This window comes from Triticum dicoccoides, chromosome 2B, assembly GCF_002162155.2.
Source record: "Triticum dicoccoides isolate Atlit2015 ecotype Zavitan chromosome 2B, WEW_v2.0, whole genome shotgun sequence".
Lineage (NCBI taxonomy): Eukaryota > Viridiplantae > Streptophyta > Magnoliopsida > Poales > Poaceae > Triticum > Triticum dicoccoides.
Genome location: NC_041383.1, coordinates 345,721,741 through 345,745,679, shown reverse-complemented (window position 1 = coordinate 345,745,679; position 23,939 = coordinate 345,721,741). Strand labels below are relative to the sequence as shown.

The 23,939-nt window shown below is 44.4% G+C and overlaps 1 protein-coding gene across 3 annotated transcripts; it reads right to left on the bottom strand.

Moving 5' to 3' along the window:
- Window positions 1–4,098: 4,098 nt before the first annotated feature.
- Window positions 4,099–22,378, bottom strand: LOC119363667 (mediator of RNA polymerase II transcription subunit 14-like). Of its 3 annotated transcripts, none has more exons than XM_037629033.1 (9): window positions 21,733–22,378; window positions 17,416–18,495; window positions 17,033–17,130; window positions 15,327–15,501; window positions 12,249–12,897; window positions 11,059–12,002; window positions 9,548–10,102; window positions 9,141–9,472; window positions 4,099–5,913 (listed from the first exon to the last, which is right to left on the bottom strand). In XM_037629033.1, exons 1-9 carry the CDS (start codon window positions 21,964–21,966, stop codon window positions 5,106–5,108), a joined length of 4,875 nt encoding a protein of 1,624 aa, XP_037484930.1. In that variant the 5' UTR covers window positions 21,967–22,378; the 3' UTR covers window positions 4,099–5,105. The 3 variants fall into 3 exon arrangements, with proteins under 3 accessions (XP_037484930.1, XP_037484931.1, XP_037484929.1); XM_037629034.1 differs by having other exon boundaries at window positions 9,141–10,102; window positions 12,249–12,341; window positions 12,477–12,897; XM_037629032.1 differs by having other exon boundaries at window positions 9,141–10,102.
- Window positions 22,379–23,939: the final 1,561 nt, after the last annotated feature.

Below are 23,939 nucleotides of genomic sequence, written 5' to 3'. Positions count from 1 at the left end.
ATCTCATACAACAATTTATATCTCATCATGCTTTGACCATATCACATCACAACAAGCCCTACAAAAACAAGTTAGACGTCCTCTACTTTGTTGTTGCAAGTTTTATGTGGCTTCTACGGGCTTCTAGCAAGAACTGTTCTTACCTATGCATCAAAACCACAACGATTTTTTGTCAAGTGTGATGTTTTAACCTTCAACAAGGACCGGCCGTAGTCAAACTCGATTCAACTAAAGTTGGAGAAACAGACACCCACCAGCCACCTGTGTGCAAAAGCACGTCGGTAGAACCAGTCTCATGAACGCGGTCATGTAATGTCAATTCGAGCCGCTTCATCCAACAATACCGTCGAATCAAAGTAAGACGTTGGTGGTAAGCAGTATGAATATTATCACCCACAACTCTTTGTGTTCTACTCGTGCATAAAACATCTACGCATAGACCTGGCTATGATACCACTGTTGAGGAACGTAGTAATTTCAAAATTTTCCTACGATCACGCAAGATCTATCTACGAGATGCATAGTGATGAGACGAGAGAGTGTGTCAACGTACCCTCATAGACCGAAAGCGGAAGCGTTTAGTAACGCGGTTGATGTAGTCGAACGTCTTCGTGATCCAACCGATCCAAGTATCGAACGTACGGCACTTCTGCGTTCAGCACACATTCAGCTCGATGACGTCCCTCGTGCTCTTGATCCAGTTGAGGACGAGGATGAGTTCCGTCAGCACGACAGTGTGGCGACGGTGATGATGATGATGTTACCGGCGCAGGGCTTCGCCTAAGCACTATGACGATATGATCGAGGTGTGTAACTGTGGAGGGGGCCACCGCACACGGCTAAGGCAAAACTTGGTGTGCTCTAGGGTGCCCCCTGTCCCCGTATATAAAGGAGGGAGGGGGTTGGCCGGCCTATGCTAGGCGCGCCGGGAGAGGGGAATCCTACTAGGACTCCAAGTCCTAGTAGGTTTCCACCTAAAGGAGAAGGGGGAAGGAAGGGAGAGGGGGTCGCGCCCCCAATCCCTTGTCCAATTCGGACTGGACGCTGCCTCCTTTTCCCACTAAGGCTCACTAAGGCCCATCAACTCCCCGGGGGTTCCGGTAACCTCTCGGTACTCCGGAAAATACCCAAACTTCTCCCGAACCATTCCAATGTCCGAATATAGCCTTCCATTATATCAATATTTATGTATCGATCATTTGGAGACTCCTCGTCACGTCCACGATCTCATCTGGGACTCCGAAAAAACTTCGGTCATCAAAACACATAACTCATAATACAAATCGTCATCGAACGTTAAGCATGCGGACCTTATGGGTTCGAGAACTATGTAGACATGACCGAGACACATCTCCGATCAATAACCAATAGCGGAACCTGGATGCTCATATTGGCTCCTACATATTCTACGAAGATCTTTATCGGTTAAACCGCATAACAACATACGTTGTTCCCTTTGTTATCGGTATGTTACTTGCCCGAGATTCGATCGTCGGTATCATCATACCTAGTTCAATCTCGTTACCGGCAAGTCTCTTTACTCGTTCCGTAATACTTCATCCCGCAACTAACTCATTAGTCACATTGCTTGCAAGGCTTATAGTGATGAGCATTAGCGAGAGGGCCCAGAGATACCTCTCTGAAACACGGTGTGGCAAATCCTAATCTTGATCTATGCCAACCCAACAAACACCTTCGGAGACACCTGTAGAGCATCTTTATAATCACCCAGTTACGTTGTGACGTTTGATAGCACACAAGGTGTTCCTCCGGTATTCGGGAGTTGCATAATCTCATAGTCTGAGGAACATGTATAAGTCATGAAGAAAGCAGTAGCAATGAAACTATAACGATCATAATGCTAAGCTAACGGATGGGTCTTGTCCATCAAATCATTCTCCTAATGATGTGATCCCAATCATCAAATGACAACACATGTCTATGGTTAGGAAACATAACCATCTTTGATTAACGAGCTAGTCTGGTAGAGGCATACTAGGGACACTATGTTTTGTCTATGTATTCACACATGTACTAAGTTTCTGGTTAATACAATTCTAGCATGAATAATAAACATTTATCATGATATAAGGAAATAAATAATAACTTTATTATTGCCTCTAGGGCATATTTCCTTCAGTAACCTCAAAGGTAAAAATTCAATTCATCACAACAAGATAGAGAGGGAGAAACACCATATAATCCAACCATATTAACAAAGCTCGCAGTACATCAAGATCATGCTAAATCAAGAACACGAGAGAGAGAGAGAGATCAAACACATAGCTACTTTTACATACCCTCAGCCCCGAGGGTGAACTACTCCATCCTCGTCATGGAGACCGCTGGGATGATGAAGATGGCCTCCGGTGATGATTTCCCCCTTCGGCAGGGTGTCGAAATAGGGCTCCAGATGGTACTTCGAAGGTACAGAGGCTTGCGGCGGCAGAGCCGAAGTTCTTGGGTTATTTCTAGGGGGTTTCTCTATTTATAGAATTCGTTGGTGTCGGTCTCATGTCAAGATGGGCTAAGATGGGCCCACGAGGCACCACGGCACCACCACCCCCTGGGCGCGCCCTAGTGCCTCATGGGCACCTCATGGCTCTTCTGGTCCTCCCACGAAGCTTTGGGGGTCTCTTTTGTTTCAAAAATATCATCAAAAAGTTTTAGCCTATTCTGAGAACTTTTATTTCTGCACAAAAAATAACACCACGGTAGTTCTGCTGAAAACAGTGTCAGTCCGGATTAGTTCCATTCAAATCATACCAAAATCATATAAAATTGTTGTAAACATGACATGAATACTTCATAAATTATAGATACGTTGGAGCCACATTAGGACCTAATGTATATTAAGTTTATAGTGGAAAAGATAGCAAAAATACACCTTGGGACACGGGTGCAGATGTACCCGAATTGCAAGAAAGAAATAAAAATAGTAAAAATGATCAAATATTTGTGAAACTTTTTCGGAATAAGCATTGTCTAGTGTATTATTCATGTGTAAAGTTTTGCAACAGTGACTTTTGTGGTACTCTGAACGAATAAAAACAAAACTGATACTAAATTAAGCTTATTGTTCACACATTTTGTAGTTGCGGTTTTATCTTTATTTTTTAACAATATCACAGAAGTCATTTTGTCCCCTTTAAACGTAAGTGCTATGCTATACTATATTTGTCGCAAAACAGTTTCACATTTTTTGACATTTTTACTCTCTTTTTTAATCGGGTGCGTATAGACTCAGTTCCAAAAATCCGCACCGCAAAGATAGGTATGAGGACCCGATTAATATTTACTTATTTACAAATCGTATCCAGCTAGTAATATTTTAGAGCATCAAATTTTATTGATAGGTTAGGAATTTAGTCTTCACATGGGCAACCCTCAAATATATGGCGACACTTCTTTGGGTCAATCTTCCTAGCTCCGATCCTTCTTAATTTTGACCGTCCAAACAGACTAGATGAAGCTCCGAAATAGAATCCTGCCAGCTCCTCAAGGCAGCAAGATTAGGCTTTCTTGTTATTAGTATGCTACAACAAGATTTGGAGCCAGGTTCTTCTGATCGATTTAAAGGTGCAACAGCCACGCCAGAGGCTTCAAGATGTTGGTCCTTAGATACACATGCATAAAAACTTCTTGGCTGTCATCAACGGGTCAGCCCGGCTCTGATATGGAGACAACAACAATGCCCAGGCGGCTCATTGTGCCGACAACAATGGTCAATGGTCCAAGAATCTCGATAAATTTTATTATGTTTTGAACTTTTATACTCTCTCCAATCCATATTAATTGTTGTACTAAATCAGCTACAATTAATAACATGGATCAAATAGAGTAATACATTTGAGTCCTTTTCAAAGAAAAGAAAAACCTCAGCACCAAACTAATAACAATATGGGTAACATCACACATATGAAAACAAAATAAGTCTACAAACTACTAAATAAATTATTGCATGACACCACAACTGTGTTACTCTCGATTGTAACATAGACTAGTAACATATGCATGTTATTAGTCTAAGTAACTCCTCACTATGGTAGTCTGAATCTAAGCACTCACAGCCGTCCTATAATAGGAGTAAATAGTACGCAAACCAAGCTTGCAGAACAGCCTGCACCTTAGGAAATAGTATATCCAAGAAAAAAAAAGGGGAATTTATCTCCACTCTTTCTGAATTGTCAACAATACATGCAACATAAGTTTGCATCTTCGAAACAAGTCTACCACCACATGCTAGCATACAACATTTATAAGGTGTATCATAACAGCATATCAGTGATCAAACCAAGCATAGCCGCTGTGCCTTCCTTGTGGGTATCAAACCAAGCAGACACCTTCAAATCTACTCCCTCCGTCCGGAAAAGCTTGTCTCTCAAATGAATGTATCTAGCATCAAGTTAGTGCTAGATACATTCATTTGAGAGACAAGCTTGGGACAAGCCTTTTCGGACGGAGGGAGTACAAGGTTTTCAACAGTTCACCAGGGTCGATTTCATGGAAGAGAGGAAACATAAGGGGAAGACGAGAGGCGGAGACCATGAAGTGAAACCAAAACTTTCCACTGTGTTCCTTTTCAGCTCTGCCATAGCCTGTCTGCCTGTGTCAGATTCTGCCACCGAGTGTTCGACCCTACCCCATAACACTTTGCCAAGCTCCATCGCAGTCCGCGTCACGCCTCCCCTGCATCTCAAATCTAAATCCAATTCCTGCCACAGCAAAGACTAGGCAAGTTCTCTGAGTCTGGGTTCTAAGGCTCATGGGGACATTGCTACTGCAGAGAGGGACATTGGGCAACACATGCTGCTGCTTGTTGTCCTGAGAGCTGAGATGTACATCTTCCACAAACATGCTTTTCAGGGGTTCTAAGGTCTAATCAGCAGCACACTAGCTACAAAGGTGAGCCGTACAAAACAAACAATGAGTCACCATAGAGTACCAGTAACCAATAGCTGGAACATCATGAGCCCTCAGCTGAAAACACCAGTATGTCAGTCACCATATTATCAAACATCCAGTGACTTATTCAGTAGTGAGCAAGTCAGCAACTACCAGAAACACAAATCATAGTCTGACTACAAGAATTCAAAATATGCATTTCATGGTCGAGTTGAGCCAGCAGAAAGCGAGCCATCTCTTAAATGCACTAGGCACAGTTGCAGTTGCTTTTGGACCATTTCAGCAACCATTTGCAGCCTTCCTCGGCTTGTCTCTCCACCTGCTGGCGATCCATTCACCGTCTTCACTGCTTTAACAACACTCTGCTCACACCTCTCCCAATCCTCGTGTTGCAACCAGCAAGACCAACCACCATGGCTGCCATCCATTGCAAGGTATGCGATATGACTAGTATCCCCAAAGGTGTACCTTAATCTCAGAGAAACACAAAATGGTAACCAAGCAGCTCCACCAGATGTCCTCGCATGTGGTGTAAGATTATGGTCAAGCACAAAAGTGAGGGTAAAATCTACTGAATTGTTGGCTCGGTCATGCTGAATATTACTCTTGGATAATAAAGAAGGTTCAGTATAATCATCTGAAACTGATCTTGGATGCTTTTCCAAACAAAGTTCAGCCCGTGCCCGCTCTGCAGCAGCAATGTCCCCATGAGCCTCGGACAAGCTTTTATTCCATGTAATTAGTTTTACAAATTCTTGTATAACTGAAATGGGCAGAGTAAGCAACATGATAAAAGAAGCAATCCTAGAAGCATCATAAGGTTCACAGACAACACATCTGCTGAAGTAATCGCATATCTCATGTATCTCAAATGGTGTTAGCTCTCCCTGAGCACTGCTCTGAGGAGCTTGCTGTTGCTGTTGCTGTTGCTGGTGGTGAAACCTCTTCACATTAAGAACTTGAAGGTGCAATTGAACTCGCTGAACACTAACTGCAAAGACATAACCACTGCAAGTAAAACGAGTCAGAATACATTCAGATACAGTATTCCTTCAGGAATCTACATCGATGTTGGTGCATATTGACTGATGTGATAATAAACTAATATAAAATAGATTACGATGAATGCGATTTTGACCCTTGGTATATCCCAGCACTTCTTTTTTCGAGAAAACGCAAGACCTTTGCGTTTCATTTCATTGAAAAGGTGGGGTGTACAAGTACAATCCTCCTAGGAGGCTGGAATTACATAGCAGGCGCTAGGATCAGTGGACATCCCATGACTGTGGCAGAGACGACCCTGAGTCCTTGGGCCCCTGCTGTGGCCCAGCAGCTGATCTCTGCCTTGATCTTGTCCAGGATCTGTTCAGGAGATGGTCTCGCTTGCTCAAAGACACAATCATTTCTGTGCTTCCAGAGCATCCACGGCACTAGTAGGGCAACGGACTGCAGGGCTTTGCGCAATCCTGGTGGCGTGGCCTCCTTCCCGCGCAGCCACCAGTCCATGAGGTTGGCCTCGTGCTCCGGGACAGGGGCCGGGATGCGCAGCCATGTCAGGGTTGCGTGCCATGTCTGACGGGCAAAGGGGCACGCGAGCAGCAGGTGCTGGATCGTCTCGTGCGCTTGATCGCAAAGGAGGCAGCGGGGGTGGTGTTGTAGCCCTCGACGAGCAAGCCTGTCTGCGGTCCAACACCGGTCTTGGTTAGCCAACCAGTGAAAAAATTTCACCCGCGGTGGCGCCCAGCTCTTCCAAATGAGCTTCCAGGAGTGGCAGGCAGTCGATCCCTGGAAAGTGGCCAAGTAGCATGATTGCGTGGAGTAAGTCCCGTTTGCAGACCATTTCCAGCGCAGCTTGTCCGGCTCGCTGGAGAGTGTAGTGCGCATCACATCCTGCCACGGCAGCAGGTATTGCCCGATCTTGTGGACCCCAAGGGTGCCATGAATGTCGCGCGCCCACGCGCTCCCGGCGAGGCCGGCAGCCACAGTTGTCGACTTGCGGCGTCGCTTGGGGATACACTCATAGAGCAGGGGCGCGATCTCTCGGACGGATTGCCTGTGCAGCCATCGGTCCTCCCAGAAAAGGGCAGTCGAGCCGTCTCCAAGCACCATGGATGTGGACGCGAAGAAAAGGGCTCGCTCATCGGCGGTGAACTGCAGGTCTAGACCCTGCCACATGCGCTCGCTGTCCGTGCGGGCAAACCAGAGCCAGCGCAAGCGCAGCGCCAAGAAGGCGCGCTCCATGTCGCAAACTCCGAGTCCGCCATATTCGACCGGACGGCAAACATGTCGCCAGTTGACGTGGCAGTGCCCCCCGTTTGCAGCCACGCGTCCTGCCCAGAGAAACCCTTGCTGGATCCTTTGGATTTGTCGTAGGGTTTTCTTTGGGGGCGCTAGTGCCAGCATTTGATGGATGGGGATGGCACTTAGCACTGATCTCACCATGGCCAGCCGCCCGGCTCTATTCATCAGCCACGCCTTCCACGCTGGAAGCTGCCCAGCCACCGAGTCGACGAGGGGTTGCAACATGGCAACAGAGGGACGGCGCGTCGTCAGCGGGATGCCGAGATATTTGATAGGAAGGTTCGCAACCGGGCATCCCAGCTGCTCTATCAGTGTTGTGGTCTCATCGGTGCCATGAAGGACCGTGGCCGAACTTTTGGCATAGTTCACCTGTAGGCCAAAGGCCATGCCGAACAGGTGGAGTATCCCTTTGACTGCGTCGACATCCCCGGGTGTGGCGTTGCAAAATAGCATCACGTCGTCGGCGTGGAGTGAGATCGCCGGGATGTCGCGCCGAGGGTGCAGCTGTTGCATGATGCCTTCCTGGAGGGCACGCCGCATGAGGCGACCGAGGGTGTCGACGGCGAGCACGAAGAGCTGCGGTGATATAGGGTCTCCTTGGCGCAGTCCACAACGGTGCCAGATCGGCGGGCCGGGTTCCCCGTTGGGCATGACACGAGTGCTGGCCGTGGACAGGAGGATTGCGATTCACTCCCTGAAGCGATCGCCAAATCCGTACTGGCGCAAAACCTCGAAGAGGAAGGGCCAGTATGTTAGTACCTCAAATCTACACCTAACATGTACTTAATCCTACCATTTTGATCTACAACCTAACATGAAAAAAAAGGGCAGCCCGGTGCATGTAGCTCCCGCTTGCGCAGGGTCCGGGGAAGGGTCCGACCACTTTGGGTCTATAGTGCGCAGCCTTTCCCTACATTTCTGTAAGAGGCTGTTTCCAGGACTTGAACCCGTGACCTCATGGTCACAAGGCAGCAGCTTTACCACTGCGCCAAGGCTCCCCTTCATCTACAACCTAACATGCAGTAAAAGATTATTTACTTGTATCGTTGCTCTTAGCGAGCAACCGTCCAGACTAGATAAGATCATAAGGTTGCTATTTCATCTTTTGGGTTCAATGTTTGAGATAACATTGCACTGATTATTCAGTTACATACTATTGTTAGGGGTAACATCTCGAAGGACATAAAAGAAAATGTTAGCAAAAACAAGGATGCACACAGATGTTGCCTTGTGACCATGGGTTCAAGTCCTGAAAACACCCTGTTGCAGAAACATAGGGAAAGGCTGCGTACAAAATACCCAAAGTGGTCGGACCCTTCCCCGGACCCTGCACAAGCGGAGCCACGTGCACCAGGCTGCCCTCTTTTTTTAGCATCTGGTATATAGTGATAAGAACAAGTTTTCCCTGCATCCTGTTAACCAGATCAAATTTGTTGGGGGGGCGAACTGCCTAATTTATAGGAAAAGCAGAATTGTTTTTGTTCAGAAGAATGGATCGATTCTCCCTCCAAAGTTTATCGCCCAAATCTATGATCTCATCTTTCACCTAAAAATCCCTACTTCAACCCGTCCTCACTCCGTCCCTTCTTTTGTACTCACTCCGTCCTCAGTACAATTTTGTACTAAAGTTAGTACAGAGTTGAGACACTTATTTTGGAACGGAGTACAATACATATGAACAAGAAAAACTAAACATTAAAAATAGGACAAGATTAATGTAAATAATGATAAGAAAATTTTGCACAACTCTTGGAACTTTCCATGTGCAATTGTGTTCTAATAACACACATCTAGTCATCCAATTGCATCATATTAGGCCATTAACATATCAGAAAAGCTGGGGATATTTTGGCTTTCTGTAAAGTATAAAAAGTTGGGGATATCTTGGCTTTCTTGTAGATACCATGCTAATATATGAATAAATTGCATCTTACCCCACAAAGAAGCGCAACGCTGGCTGTTCTTGATCCAAATTCAGAAGTGCACCTTCATTATCTTTCAAAACTGACCCCAATATATCTTTCAGAATATCACGCAATTGTGCAAACAACCATAGAACTCCAAGGTACTTGAGAATGCCTCGCAACACCTTCTTAAGAGCAGCATGAGGGACCCAGCCACCACCATCATCTCCAAGCCCGATAAAAGCTGTGTTCAATTCTCCTTTCATATGCACAGGAAGGTTAGTGTCAGGAGAAAGGTGTGCAGGAGCTCCGTCTCCTGAAGGTAGTGTGGCATTGCCTGCTCTACTCACACTAGCTGCTATCTGACAACCAACACCTGAAGTTAGCTTAATTTCCCCAGGAGCACCACCACTCAAGCGATTCGTAGTAGTAACTGCCTGTTGACTTCCAGATGAAGTATTGGCACTAGTATGTCTAGCATTCAGAAAGCTCGGCTCAAGAGTATTTAGACCCTGAGCAACAAGTTCCATTATGAATGGTCGAAATTGTGGACAAGGTAAAGATCCACCAATTGAAGGTCCGCCTTTTGGAGGGGTTGCTGGCTGCAGCCAGACCTGATCCCCAGCAAAGCAGCGCATGTCAACAGAGAACTTATTGCGATATATAATGCGTATCCAGTACGGCCCACGGAGCACAGCAGAAACATCAAAAGGCATCAAAGAACTAGGAACTAGTCCATGCCCTGTCTGGCCTACGGCAGAGAGCATAGAGGAAGTCTGAGCATCATGACTGTTTATATGCACAGTAGTTGATGATGAACCATTTGCCAAAAGAACATTGTTTTGCTTTTGTGCAGAACCGCAAACAGCAGGGACAGCAGGCATCTTTGCAGGACGAATTGCACCACCAAGGGAAAGTAAAGGACCTGCTGTCAGTCTGATGCAATCCAAAAATGATGCTACCTCATTGCAATTCACAAAATCCTCCAAAAACTGCATTATGGGAACGTGATTAAACAAAAGATTGACAATATCTCGTGCAAATTTCGTATAGAAGTATGCCAAGTCTTGTTCAGAGTTTAGAATGCCTAAGTAGAAAATTCAAAAGTCTGGCGCCACACATAGATTGGCAGAACTCTTTGCACTTTCTTGGTAAAAAAAAAAGAATCATGCAAATAATGATATTCTGTGGTCACATTTTGGTCAAACTGAGCTTAAAATCGACCAGTGCTGCATTTCAATTTTGTTCATGAACCAAATGCTGGCCAACTACAGACAAGGAAACCAAATTTAAACCACCAGTATTTAACAACTTCAAGTTACAAATAAAACATGCCATGGTAACTGCTAGCACTCCAAACATAAAAATATGCACTTTGATCAACAGTTTCCATGTAAGACTAACAAAAGTACTACCTCCGTCTCAAAATATAAGACATTTTTGCAGTTCAATTTGAACTGCAAAAACGTCTTATATTTTGAGACGCTGCAAAACGCCTCATATTTTGAGACAGAGGTAGTACAAAACAACATCATATCTGAACAAAAACAGTATCTAAACTTTTAAAGAAGTCGAATAGTTCAGTTGGATGCAAGTGACTATAAAGTGGGCAGCCCGGTGCACGTAGCCCCCACTTGCGCAGGGTCGGGGAAGGGTCAAGTGACTATAAAGTGGATTGAGAACAAATGTAGTTTAATCACTGAGATGGCTGCAGTTAAAAAAGGAAAGCATGCACAACTGCACACCGTACTGATACCTATTATACCAACCTCACTGAGATCTGTATCAATATCCAATCTAGTAAATGAGGTGATACATTTTCAAATATAAAACTTCAGTCAACATGTTACCCCAAATGAAGCATAATCACAAGTCAGCCAAACATGCAGTAATGTAATGCACAGTTGCATATATTGTGATGCAGTACGCTTGTATCTAAAAACCATACCTTTGTATGTGGCCAAAGATGATCTGGTGAAATACGCATTGTGCAACCAACCTTACCGGCCTCCCACTCGACAACAAAGTGAACCATGGGCATGGCATTGGCACCATAACTGAACCACAAGTTCATCAAACCAACAGCGTTAATTCGGAAATTTTTAGCCATCTGGTCCGATAACCTGTTCCTGAAACCTTTTCTTGCATGTAACTTTGCCTTTGTAGCTAACTGATTCTCAACTAATTTCTCATCTACTTTAACACGAACCAACCTCCGCATTCCACAAGCAAATACACGAGCATTTGAAAGTCGCCGTAATTCTGAGACAAGCCGCTGTATACTATCAGCCTCAACAGAGTTGTAAGTCAAAGTGATCCCATCATAGTCAAAAGAGATGTGTGAATCCATCTCAGAAGTGTTTGCAATGCGAACACGAGAACCCCATTCTGTAGTATTGCTGCCTCCATGAAGTTCCCACAGTGCACCATAATATGGATCGTTGATCCTAACACCCCATGACATGCTTCCAGCTTCACCGAGACGTAAGCATGTGTGTTTCCAAGAACCATCTTGAGCAAAAGGTAGCCGTAACCAAAGATTAGAGGAGGGTGTCCCCAGACCAACTTCTTCTACATATGGAATGTTAAGAGAATTCATCTGGGTAGTCAGTTGAGCATATTTGATACGAAGCGAACAATGCTTTATGACTTGAAGAAGCACAGAAGCATATATATTTTCTGTAATACAACAATTTCCTTCTCTCAGTATAGTTCCATAGGTGAGGGTTGTTCGAGATTGCACACTGCTTGCAACTTCTGGCAGTTTTCTTCTCTTTCTTGGCCCACCACTGATTATTGATCGCTGTAATGATGGGATGTTCAACAAGAACTCTGAAAGATATCTCTTTCCAGATGGAACTTCAGAGCGTAAAGTGGAGATATTCTCAAAACCTGACAATTTCCAAATAAAAGCATAACATTAAGAAGAAAACCTCTTTATTTTACATAAAAAGCTATTTGAATATCAGAGACTAAAAATTCTAATTTTGGTTAATGTGCACAGTACTATAGTTTGGATTATTTGAGAAATCAAGGCAAGGAGATTTATTTCCATCCACAATAACATGATTTCTCGAGATCTAAATGAGCTCAAGTCATGACCGAATTAACAAGCTGATAGCTTGGATGGATGATCACCTGCAGGGACCAAACCGGAGGTCTCTGTACTATATGCAGACTTCGAATTACTCAGCAGATAACTGTCCAAAGTGACACCAGAAGCGACTTTTGCTGTGTCAATGTTAGAGTGTAGTAAGTCATCATCCAGTTCAGGTGGGCCAGCTCTACTGCTAACCCCCTGACGGCCAACTTTTTGAGAACTCAAATGAGTTGAGGGCGAACTATAAGACAGCCAATTTTCCTTACTTGGAGAATCTTCCTCATATCCTAATACTGTGTTAACAACAGAAGAAAATGAAGGCTTTAGAAGAAGAGACTCATCAATTTCACTATGCCTGGGAGACCCATCTTCCATGCTTTGTAGCACCTGCAATTTCTCTACATCGAGAAGATTTGCAATGCATTCATCTTCACCTAGTTGCATCTGGCCAATGTCAATTCTGTTAAACCTTACAACTTCTTTAGCATCAGTGGTTGTATCAATATTAGACCTGTCTTCTCCGTCAGTATGCACCTCAAGCAAATAAAAAACCGGCATGAGGTTGTCATCAAGTTGCATCAGAAGATAATAGGCATTTGTACGCCAAGGAAATCCCATAACCATAAAATCTGAACCATACAGTATGGATTTTGGTATCTTCAGAGTAATCTGACACTCAGAGTAAACCTGGAACAACCACCAGACAAATAAATTTAGTATAATAAGTTTTAAGATAGTACTATATGAACGAAAACAATCAAATATAGAAACGACGTTTCACTATGAGTATACACATAAAAGGCTAATAGTTCTAAAATGTTTGGGGCCCTGACAGATATAAAGCTGAGGCTTTTCCCTGTGGTCCAGTTGGTGCTAGTAATTAAAACTCAAATGCATAGTACAAGGACATATATCACTAGAATAACGTGGGTAATACCAAGAAAACATCTTCTCTTCACATGCGACATGTTCCCTTACGCATGGAACTTTGAGCAAAATGGCTCATAAGCGTGAACTTTATAGCTTAATTTAAGTTGACACATTGCATTTAGACCAGGTATATATTAACCTCAGTTGCAGCTTGCACCAAGTTTTTGAATTCTAAAAACTTTGGACAAGTGAGTTCAAACAAATAGTACGGTTCAGTTCAGGCAAGAAATAACCGGACCAACCGAGTAGGTCAGGCCTTGTGTCAGGTGATAAATCCATACCACTTCACTCCACTCTTCCACCTCACTCCTGACTAATGATTTGGTTACGTGATTACATAATAAAGATACTTTGGTTACAGATGTTTCTGTGTGTGGATTGGCAACTCCTCGGCGTCGATACTTCATTGGCAAAAAGGTTCAACAAGAAAAATAGTATTGGTGAGGCGGCCACGGCCAGACTCCCCGGTGACAAGGCACAACCAGACTCAGCTTGGAGACAGATAAAATGGAATGGCAGTGATGTTTCCCTCCTGTCGATGGTGACAGAGAAGGGCTCAAGACGATGTTGTGAGCTCGGGTGTTGCAGAATCAAGACATAAGTGTGATGTCAGTGTAATTGGGCTCCAGATGTCAACATTAAGGATCCTGGACGTGCCAAACAGGGAAGCCAAGGGTACCAAAGATCAGCCATGTTCGTATGTGGTCTCAGCACACTGCCGACGTAGATGGTTCTTCAACAGAAAACAAAAACGAACTTCTGTTGAAAGAATGAGTGGTTAGGAGGAGGGTGCTAGGATGGTGTAGAACCCTTTAGTTCAAGAATGGCTCGCCGGAGACGAAGAATTACAACAGAGCTGTTAGGGAAGAAGACGGCAGCTCAGGTCCTCAGAGCTTTTGAGTGGCACCAAGAAACAGGGATGGCAGATATCTCTCCAGATGTAGTCCAAATCGTGGCCAATGGGGCAGCATCACCATAACCCATGTCAGATCCTAGAACAATTAGACATGTATTTGTGGAAGAAATTGGGAATTGACAGAGTATATGCTAGTATAGAGACCAAACAGAGGGCCGATTTATCTATTATAGCTAGATGTATCAGAGTTTAGTCATTCAGGCAAACTGGGAATTCAACGATAGCCACACCCCGGAGGCTTATATAGGCTTCAGTTTACACCTGCCACTGCGGTAAAAGTGAAAGAGGTAAACAGTCCTTGCAGTCGATGAGTGTGTGGGCCCTGGACTCGTTCTTTCACTCTGCACAGGGTCGAGTGACAAATCCTTGCAAGGAGCGAGATGGAACATTGGATCAAGCCGAAGAGTTTTCAGATAAGTTAGAAATGTAACAGTTAACTCAAGAAGCGTTGTAGTAGGGTGCTAACAACCCAATACCACCATCCAAGCCCTTGTAGATCTGGGGAGAGTGGCTGACACCCTAGCTTCTTCAGTTTTTCTGAGATGGTGAAAAGCAGAAGCAAAGGAAGTCGTCGATGACCGAGTGGGGGGGTGTGGGCCCTGGACTCGTTCTTTCACTCTGCACACAGTCACAAAGCCATTGTGCCTCACGCTCTTCAGTGGCCACAAGCAGAGGGATTGCTTAAGTCGATCTGGTGTTGCTAGACCATGCAGTGCAGAGGGTGAGGACGAGGAGAGGAGGGGAAGGGGCTAGCGCAAGGGGTGTTGGCGTGGCAACTGACTGTGGGCCTAAGTCAGTGAACCAGACCAATTTTATTATACCTGGTCCAAGTTGTGACATTGGCCCACCTGAACTTACGTGGCAGATTCTCTAAAACTTGGTGCCAGCTGTAACTGGTGTCAAATTACTTTGCAGTTACTCCTTTGATCTACATTATGACAGTTCACATTATTCAGATTGGCTTCATACCAAGCACAGGTTACTGTTTTTTTTACATGAAAATGGTTAATGCAAGACCAAGTATGATCAATTAATTGCATGAGAATTCTTTTATTGGCTATTGTAGTTACCAAGCAAATAATTGTTCAACCAAGTAAGGTTTTGGTTTTAGGTTCATCATGAACAAGACGACGTATTGCTGTTTCATGTCGTAGTATATCTAACCTCCTAGATTTTTTCAGTATTCAATGAGATCTTTGCAAGAAATAAATTCAAGAGCTGATTGCAACACAACAGAAGATAAAGATAGCAAGTTGAGCAAATTGATAACCTTCAGGCCCAAAAACCTTCCTGTCGCAGCAAACAAGTGAAGGATGCTTCTGGTCTTTAAGCTCACGAAGACCTCAGTGGGTGTTATGCTCTGTTTATTAAGGGCTTCTTCAGAGTCTAATACTGCAGAAGGTGGTAATATATTTTTTGGTGATTGCAGGAGGAAGCCACCACTCCTATTGTAGAAAAAAATAAGGTATAAATTTAGGAAGTAAAGGGGACTGAGCTGGAAAAAATAAGGCTTAGAAGTTAGAATAGAAATAACTCACAATAATACACTCTTGATTTTTATTGGAATCTATATTGTGGAACATGCAGGAAGATAGGCCTTTTACCATGAATTAAAAGGATCACTCCCTCCATCCAAAAATATTAGGCCCGCACGCTTTCCAATATTTGTTTAGCAATGTGTGGATTACATGAGAAAAAAATTGATACCATCGGGCTCTTATTAGGAAACTTTTTGATGGTGTCAAGTTTGTACATATGAACTTATGAAGTAATGCAGAGTTGAACTAATCGTCGGTCAAAGTTAAATATTGAAAAACACTTGCATCATTGCCAGTCTACTTGACATATACGACCATAGTTGTCATGGTATATCACCTAGGAATTCATTTGCCTGCCAACCAACACCTAGGTAAAGCACTCGTCACCACCGAACTTACCAGTTGTGCCATCCCACGACGCTCAATGTACGTGAGGTGTGTGTGTGCCGTGATCATCATGCTCATGCCATCCCATGAGCTAGTCAAGACACACACCTAAATAGCTAACTAACAAACCCGAACGAGATCAGCCAGGGCGTGGACATGCACACGCTGCATGGCTGTTTATTTAGCTAACAGTATAGCTAAACGAGCTAGCTACTAACGGGCAGCAGGATTACAAACTCAACAGACATGCAACTGCAGTTGCGCGCGGCCGGTGGACATGCAGTTGCACACGGCTGGCGGGCGTGTAACTGCCGTTGTGCGCGGCCGATGGAAATACACTAGTGCGCGACTGATGGACAAACAGTAGAGCGTAGCCGATGGACGTGCAACTGCAGTTGCACACCGGTGCACGGGCATGTAACTGTACTTGCTTGCAGCCGGTGGACATGCAACTGTAGTTGGTGCCGGTGCACGAGCATGCAACTGAAGTTGCACGCGGCCGGCTAAATACTGAGAAAGCAAAGACAGGATTCTCACATAAAAGACTACAGGAAGTCACTATAATACCTATACTGCCAGAGAGTTTATGACTTTGTTAGTTGTTTTATAAGTACCATGGAATAAATATTGTTTAAAAGAATAAACTTGTTGAAGTGTGTATGTGGATTGCCTGGCCCTTTCCATAAGTTCGGACTTTTGGTTGCGTTGGCTAGTGCATGAAGCTTAACATGGTATCAGGGTCTAAGGTCTTGAGTTCAAGTCCTGGCTTTCACAATTTATCCAAAAATTGTTGTTCCCCCCTTTGTGTCCACATATAGGCCTCTGAGCCATACCTCTGAGTCTATTCACATGTTGACTTCCCGCGTCACACGTGAGATGGGGTGTCGAAGTGTATATGTGGATTGCCTAGCCCTTTCCATTAGTTCGGACTTTTGGTTGCGTTGGCTAGTGCGTGAAGCTTAACAAAACTGACACTAAATACCTTGTGGATATTAAGGACAAGAAAGTAAGGATGAAGCATCAACCATGCAAAAGGTAAATAACAACGGACCTGATATTTATTCCCAGGTGAATATACGATTTTCCATATGCCCTAACCTGAAGCACTTCATTTGTACAACAATTCTCGAAGCCCCTTCTATCCACTCTCTGTGCAATTTATGAACAGAGACAAAGCACTAAAACTCAGAACTAGCAGGGAAGCAGGCAAACAAAAAATGCCCACAAGCGAAAGAACTTCAAAAGTGATTATGCACAAGTCTTAGCTTGAGCAAATATAAGAAAATAAAGAGTTCAGTGAAGTTGCATTTTCAGTAATGGACTGGTATGAAGAAAATTTATGAATCCTGCTTTGGCAAGTGCAAATCAGTAAGGTATCCCAAACATAAGGAAATCCACTAGAATGTTCCTAAACATAGTGGTTTATATCAGTACCTTTTGCAGGACGTCCATATGATCTTCTTTCCGTTTCAGGACGACATCAGTTGGAGATCGAGAAATCCGAGTATTTTTTTTCAACTCCCTCTGAATTTCCAGAAGACGTGTGTGTCTATTGCAAGCAATTGCTTTCAAAATGATTGCCTCAACATCAATGCAACTCAGATCAAGAGAAAGATCAGCTTCTTTATCTGTAAGTGGATCCAATACAAATGAACTGTGCTGACACTTTATCTGCATATCTTGCAGTGCCTCAACTTTAATAAATGGAGATGAATCAGATTCTGCTGACCCACTGTTTCTTTCATCCAGCCAATAATTTACTTTCAAACCAGGTATCCTGAACCCACTTGAATCGAGCTCTCCATCTTGACCAAGCTGCGTTGGAGCATTATTCCCACCTTGTCCTGCACTTCTATGACTATCCGAGACAAGTTCAGATTTTATTGCCTCTTTCCATCTACCTTGTCGTAGAACATTAGTCTGTCTAATTACGGTATCCATAACAAAAGAGATGCATAGCTCATGGAGAATTGTATACAAAATTGTGAGGGGATTGTCAGCCACAGCCATTCTCCGTTCGATGTCATCACCCAGAACATACCTTCTTGTCTCTTCAAGCTTAATAGGCCCGGTCTTCTCACCAACAAGTAACTCAATATGCAAAATCCTCCACAGCGAGAAGTGCCCACGGTAACCTAACGTAAGGAGTACTTTGAATTCGCCATCTACCTGTACATTGGCTATTCCATCAGTCACCGAAACCTCAGACATTTCTTTAGGAACTAGGGTTTCAAGTAATTTTGCCCGCACAAGGGTGCTTAATTTCTTCAATGTAGGCCTCCGCTCATCTTGAAAAAGTGTATTCTGAGTACCTATTTCCTCTACAGATTTAGGCAATCTCCTATAGCTCCCTGTATGTATGACTTCTATCGCAGATGAAACATCAAAAATGGGAGCACGAGCTTGCTGCAATCCTTCATGCATAAAGAACAGTGAATCGCCTGTTTGGGTGAAGCAAGTTTCATGGCTGGAGAGAGTTGACGCAAGTTGCTGGCAGTAATGAAGCAAGGGCACCTGCAGAAGCAAAAGCAATATTTTCTGTCACAAAATTCCAGATACATATTTTGATGGCCCGAATATGATAATGAAGGGGGAAAACTTAGTTTTGAAATACATTCTTTGCTGAGTAGCTAAGGAATTAAGGTAGATTGTAGGCTGTCAGAGCAAATACATTACACAATGATAAAATACTTTAAAGTTGGCATTTTGGGTTCAGTACGCACTTCTTCAGCATGAATTTTGCATACATAGAATCTCTAAATGAAGTTTGGTCCTTTGCTCCATCAAAAACGGTTTTAAAGATGACAACAGTTTCGCACACGTGGATGCCCAATCAGCACAAAAAAGCGGCAAAAAAATTTCAAAAAAATGGGAGAAAATTAGGAGAAAAAAACTGTAGTCTCCTTTCTAGAAAACTCGACTTGTTCAAGGAGAAGTTGGGGGGCAGCAGAACAAAATATTCGGAAAATCCAGAAACAGATATGAAAATTTTGCTTTTTTAACTGAAATTTTATTTTGAAGGTATGTTTGGTTGATTCCACAACATGCCCTACCAAATTTTTGCCAACCATTGGCTAGATATTCTTTGACCCTTAGTTTGCCTATTTGGCAATAATTGTGAAGGCAATGTCAGGAAGGTGGGCAAGTTCTCATAGGCAACCAACCAAGTAAGAGGCGAGATGTCATAGGCTGTCAAGATTTTGGTAGGGAAATTTGGGCACCAGAAAATACCCTAGAAACAGTCTTTACGATGAAGATATAGAAGACACTGAGAAAAAAGGAAGAAAATTAAAAAGAATAAAGAGGATTGGAAGTCGCTGGTGAGGCTATGGAGGGTGGCAACCACACCTTCGTGGTCTTCGCATTGCTTGGCGATGATGTCTTCAAGGGTGTTGGGTGGTGGTGGCGGCGGCGATGGCGCCGGAGGCTGACTCATAGTTGTAGTCGAGATCATCGGGATCGTAGATGAATCTGATACCAAATTGTCACATGCTTGGGAATCAGCAGGCTGGGACGTGGAGCATAGGGGTAGTAGTGAGATACTAGTGGCCAAGGACGATAGTCCCGCCGACCCATGGCGGTAGCAAGGGTGAGAGGGACGCACAGTGACGGAACTTAAACCGGCAGATCTCGAGGTAGGGGATCCTAAGCTAGATGTCTTCGAACGAGGGTAACAGAGACACGGGGATTTTACCCATCATGTTCGGCCTCTCCGAGGAGATAATACCCTATGTCCTGCTCGTGTTTATTGCGTTGGAGTGTGTACAAGGTACAGGTAAACTACCACGAGATTGTAACTTGTCTTAACTTGTGTTCTATTGACTAACCCGGCCCCGGCTTATATAAGATACTTGGGTCCTAGGATTACAAGAGCCCTAGTCGGCTACGTCGGTGGAGAGGAGAGTCCTCCACGGATACGAAGTCCTTGTCTTGAACATCAAGGCTTCCAGAGTCTTCATGTATCTCGCCAAGGGATACTCAGCCTGGCCCACCAGACCGGGAGTCGACATAGTGAGTCCCCTTATCCGAGACACCATCAAACGACACAGGAGCAAGAGGTGAGAAAATAGATTAACTTTTCTGCTTGCTTTCTTGCTCATGTGAGGGCTTGGACTTGGACTCCAACTAGAATTGGATCCAGCCAGCAAGGTGGCCTTCTTTGGGACTAAACCTTCCCAACTTAGGAACCGGACTCCTACTCTAACTCTAGATGGACTCAGCAAGCACTAGACTACACGAACTAGGGCAGTCCTGGCCCAGCATGGCCCTTGAGCCTGTATGTTCGGCCCACATGACATCCCACTTTTCATGATTGTTTTCAATTTTCTGTTCTAAATGGGTTACTACGGAGCAAGGGAGGGATCACACTTGAGGGACCAAGATTGTTCTCTAGTAGAGTAGAGGGACCAAGCGTAGACTTCGGCAATAGAAGGGCTAAAAATATACTCTTTCCAATACTTTGCGACCTTCAAACTGAACTGATAGCCTGACCAAATTGAAGTCAAAGCATCCGGAGCCCTAAATTATGTTAGGGTGATTAATGACAACCAAACATAACTGGCTAATATTTCCATCAAACAAATCTAAGGAGAATTGTTTTGTGTTGAAAATGTCTCAGTGAAATGGAAGGATTCAACATGAATTTAGCTCAAGGCTGTGGAAACTTTCAAGCATTTTGTAGCTTTAGGTGTCGGTTCATAGACTGGTTTGCCAGATTTGTTGAAAGTGTTACCGTTCAAAAAAGACAAGTCTACTTGCTTGAGAATTGTCATATGTAATACTGCTCAATAGCAGAATACATATACTCATATGCTTGACATAAATTCCAGTTTTGTTGATGCGAACTGACAGTGTAAACCATGGCCTGACCAGCAAGGCGGATTGACCACAAGTCATACACCTGCTATTCTATAGCATCTAAGGTGCTTCAAAACGGATTCTCCTGTGGATTCTGATTAGGATTGTGAGTCCTAACTGAACGTTCAATGCCGACTAACAGTCTCCACAATTTTAGCAAAATTATACTTACCACAGTGGGTGTTCTCAGCATTCGCTGATTCTTCAGTGCTTGAAAGTTATACTCCCTCCGTTCCAAAATAATTGAAATTCTAGATTTATCCTAAGTCAAACTTCATTAAGTTTGACCAATCTATATAAATTAACATCTACAACACCAATTTTTCTTCATTAGATTCATTATGAAATGTATTTTCATATTATATATATTTGAGATATTGTAGATCTTAGCATATTTTTCTATAGACTTGATCAAACTTAAAAATGGTTGACTTAGGACAATCCTAGAACTTCTATTATTTTGGAACGGAAGAGCAATATCATAAAGGAAAAGATCTCCTTCGAATATATGTGGGTTTTGCAGCACGGTCTGGTCAGAGCTATAGTAGTGGAATGTAGACTAAATAGATTTTGATGTACACTCCCTTCGACGCAATCGTAGCCATCCCCAAGATTATACTATTATGGATTTTATACAAGGATACCTAAAGTTCTTATAGTCCCAACAAAGAGTTGAACAATGATTTCCTATTACAGTAAACACTTCTGTCCTTGATTGCAACATAATCCAAATCTGCTTTCCCGTCACTCTATTCAACTAAGGCAGCCTTCAGAGCAATCAAAGGCCTGATCCTATAAAAACATTTTTACTTGAGGACACAAGTTGCAGTTCTAATTGAACAATGAAAGTTGAAACTCCTTATTCAAGGAAGGAAACAATTGACAGCTGCGGACCTGCTGGCACCACTTGGCGAGGACATGGAGCCGGAGCATGCGCTGGCGGGTGCGGTCGATGAATTTGAGCAGGTCGATCTTCTTCTCAGTATCCGACCTCTGCTGCGCTGCCTCCCCCTCGGCGCCCGCCCGCGACTTCTCCACGAGCTCCCGCAGCGCCAGGTAGGACTCCTCCGCCGCCTGCCGCGCCACAGTCCCCAGCTCCACTGTCTGCTGACCCAACTCCCCCGCCATCTACCACCACCCGAGAGTGAGTGAAGAGTCTAGGGTTTCACGCACGTCTCGGGGTAGGGACCTACAGGTGACTGAGCCGCGCCATAGCCACCGCAGCTGCTCTCCCTGTAGGGTTTCCAGGAGATTGTAGAAGGTCCGCGTACACGGAGCGGCTGGGCGGCTGGGCGGCCGCTGCCTCGGCTATAGAGTTACGCCCCCGCAGTGCCACCAGCGGCTTCAAATTGGGGATCCTGTGAGAGGTCGGGAGCCGCAGCCGGTAGAGTTCAGCTTGGACCGAGAGGGGAAGTTCGAAAAGTTTGTGGGAATGGAGCTGGGATCGCGAGGCGGCGGCCGGCAGGAGGTTCTTTTTCTCGAGGGAACGGCAGGAAGAAGATGGGCGAGCTGGTGCGTCAGAGCATCTCCGGCCGTTCGGCGCGCCCAGGACTGAAATAGCGGGTGTGTTTGGTCCAGTGGATAGGTTTAGGTTGCTGTGGGTAGAGAAAAATTCGCTGCGGGTCCTATTACTTACGCTAGCGCGAGCTTTAGTCCCTGTGGTTACAAACGGAAGAAAATCTGATACAACCGGGTCATACGCATGCAAACGTGAGACCACCCCGAGCGCTTGACATCCGGCAATACAAATCTCAAAGCACGCAGCATCACCTTATCCAAACTGGAGCCCAGATCGACGCCCAACCTCTCCAATGCCGCCAACTCCTGTCGCCGGTGTGCTCTGCTTCGGCTGCTCACCACATCGCCGCCGATGAGATCCATTCCGGCTGCTCGCCACATCGCCGCCGGTGTGCTCCTTGACGCTCGGCGTACTCCATTCCCCGCGTTCGTTGGCGACCCAGGCCGCGGCACCGTAGAAGCTGCTCGCCGGCGTGCTCCGCGATGCCAGCCGCCGTTCTCCTCAACCACCCTCGCGGCGCGACCGACGTACTGAGCAGAACAAGTTCATGTTGATTTTTTGTGTGTGTGATTTGAGCTATAAAATCTGAACAATGGCTGCTCTTGTTTATTTTTCTTCTGAATTTTATTCCAATACAAGATGTGGCATATGATGTAAACAAGATCTGCAATGTATATGTTGGTGTCCATTCTTGGCATAAGTGCGGTGTGACGTTTTCATATTCTGCTGTCAACTCTTCGATAAATGTAAAGATGCATTTGCATTTGCCCTGATAATCTGATACGGTGTCAACTGTTTGGCATGAACCAACATTCATGGTTTGCTACAGAGGAAAATGATAGCTTCAGTTTTGTATTGCAGCAAGTAAATAGCACCATTTGCCAGGTGAAATACACACATAGCAGCAGAGAAAATGATAGCTTCAGGTGAAACACTAGCACATAGCAGTAGAAGAAAATGGTAGCTTCAGTTTAACAGAATATATGTTTGGTAACAGATGTTCAGCATTGTCAGGTGACACACACATAGCAGCAAAATAAAAGGATAGCTCCAGTTTATGCTAAACCAAATACACAACCATATAGCTGACATGCCCAGCTAACTAGCATTGAGGAACCGACAAGACATTATGCATCAACGCACGATCGGGCTCGCCACGGCTGAAAACCTTGATGTACTAGCACCATCGTTGAAATCTAGTTGACGAGCGGCTGAATATTTGTTTCAGGCTGCTTAGCAGACATAGCTTGTAGAAAGGTTCTAAAAACCCACTCAAAGGTATCTACAGATTTATTAGATAGTAGTGATGTACTAAAAAGAATAGTCTGCTTGTGATGATTAACAGCAATAAACGGAGCAAATGGCATTTGAAACTTATTTGTCGAAATAGCTTGTTCTTTCTTGGCCACATGTGTTGGATTAGCACTCTTCACACCCGCCTTGCTACAAACAAAATATCTGGAACTTAAAGACTTAGCTGCCCTAAACTTCAAGTGGCACTTTCTAATGTTGAATCCCTTGGTTTGAGCATAAGAATTGTAAAATTGGTACGCCTCTTCCTTAGACTGAAAACATATCCCAA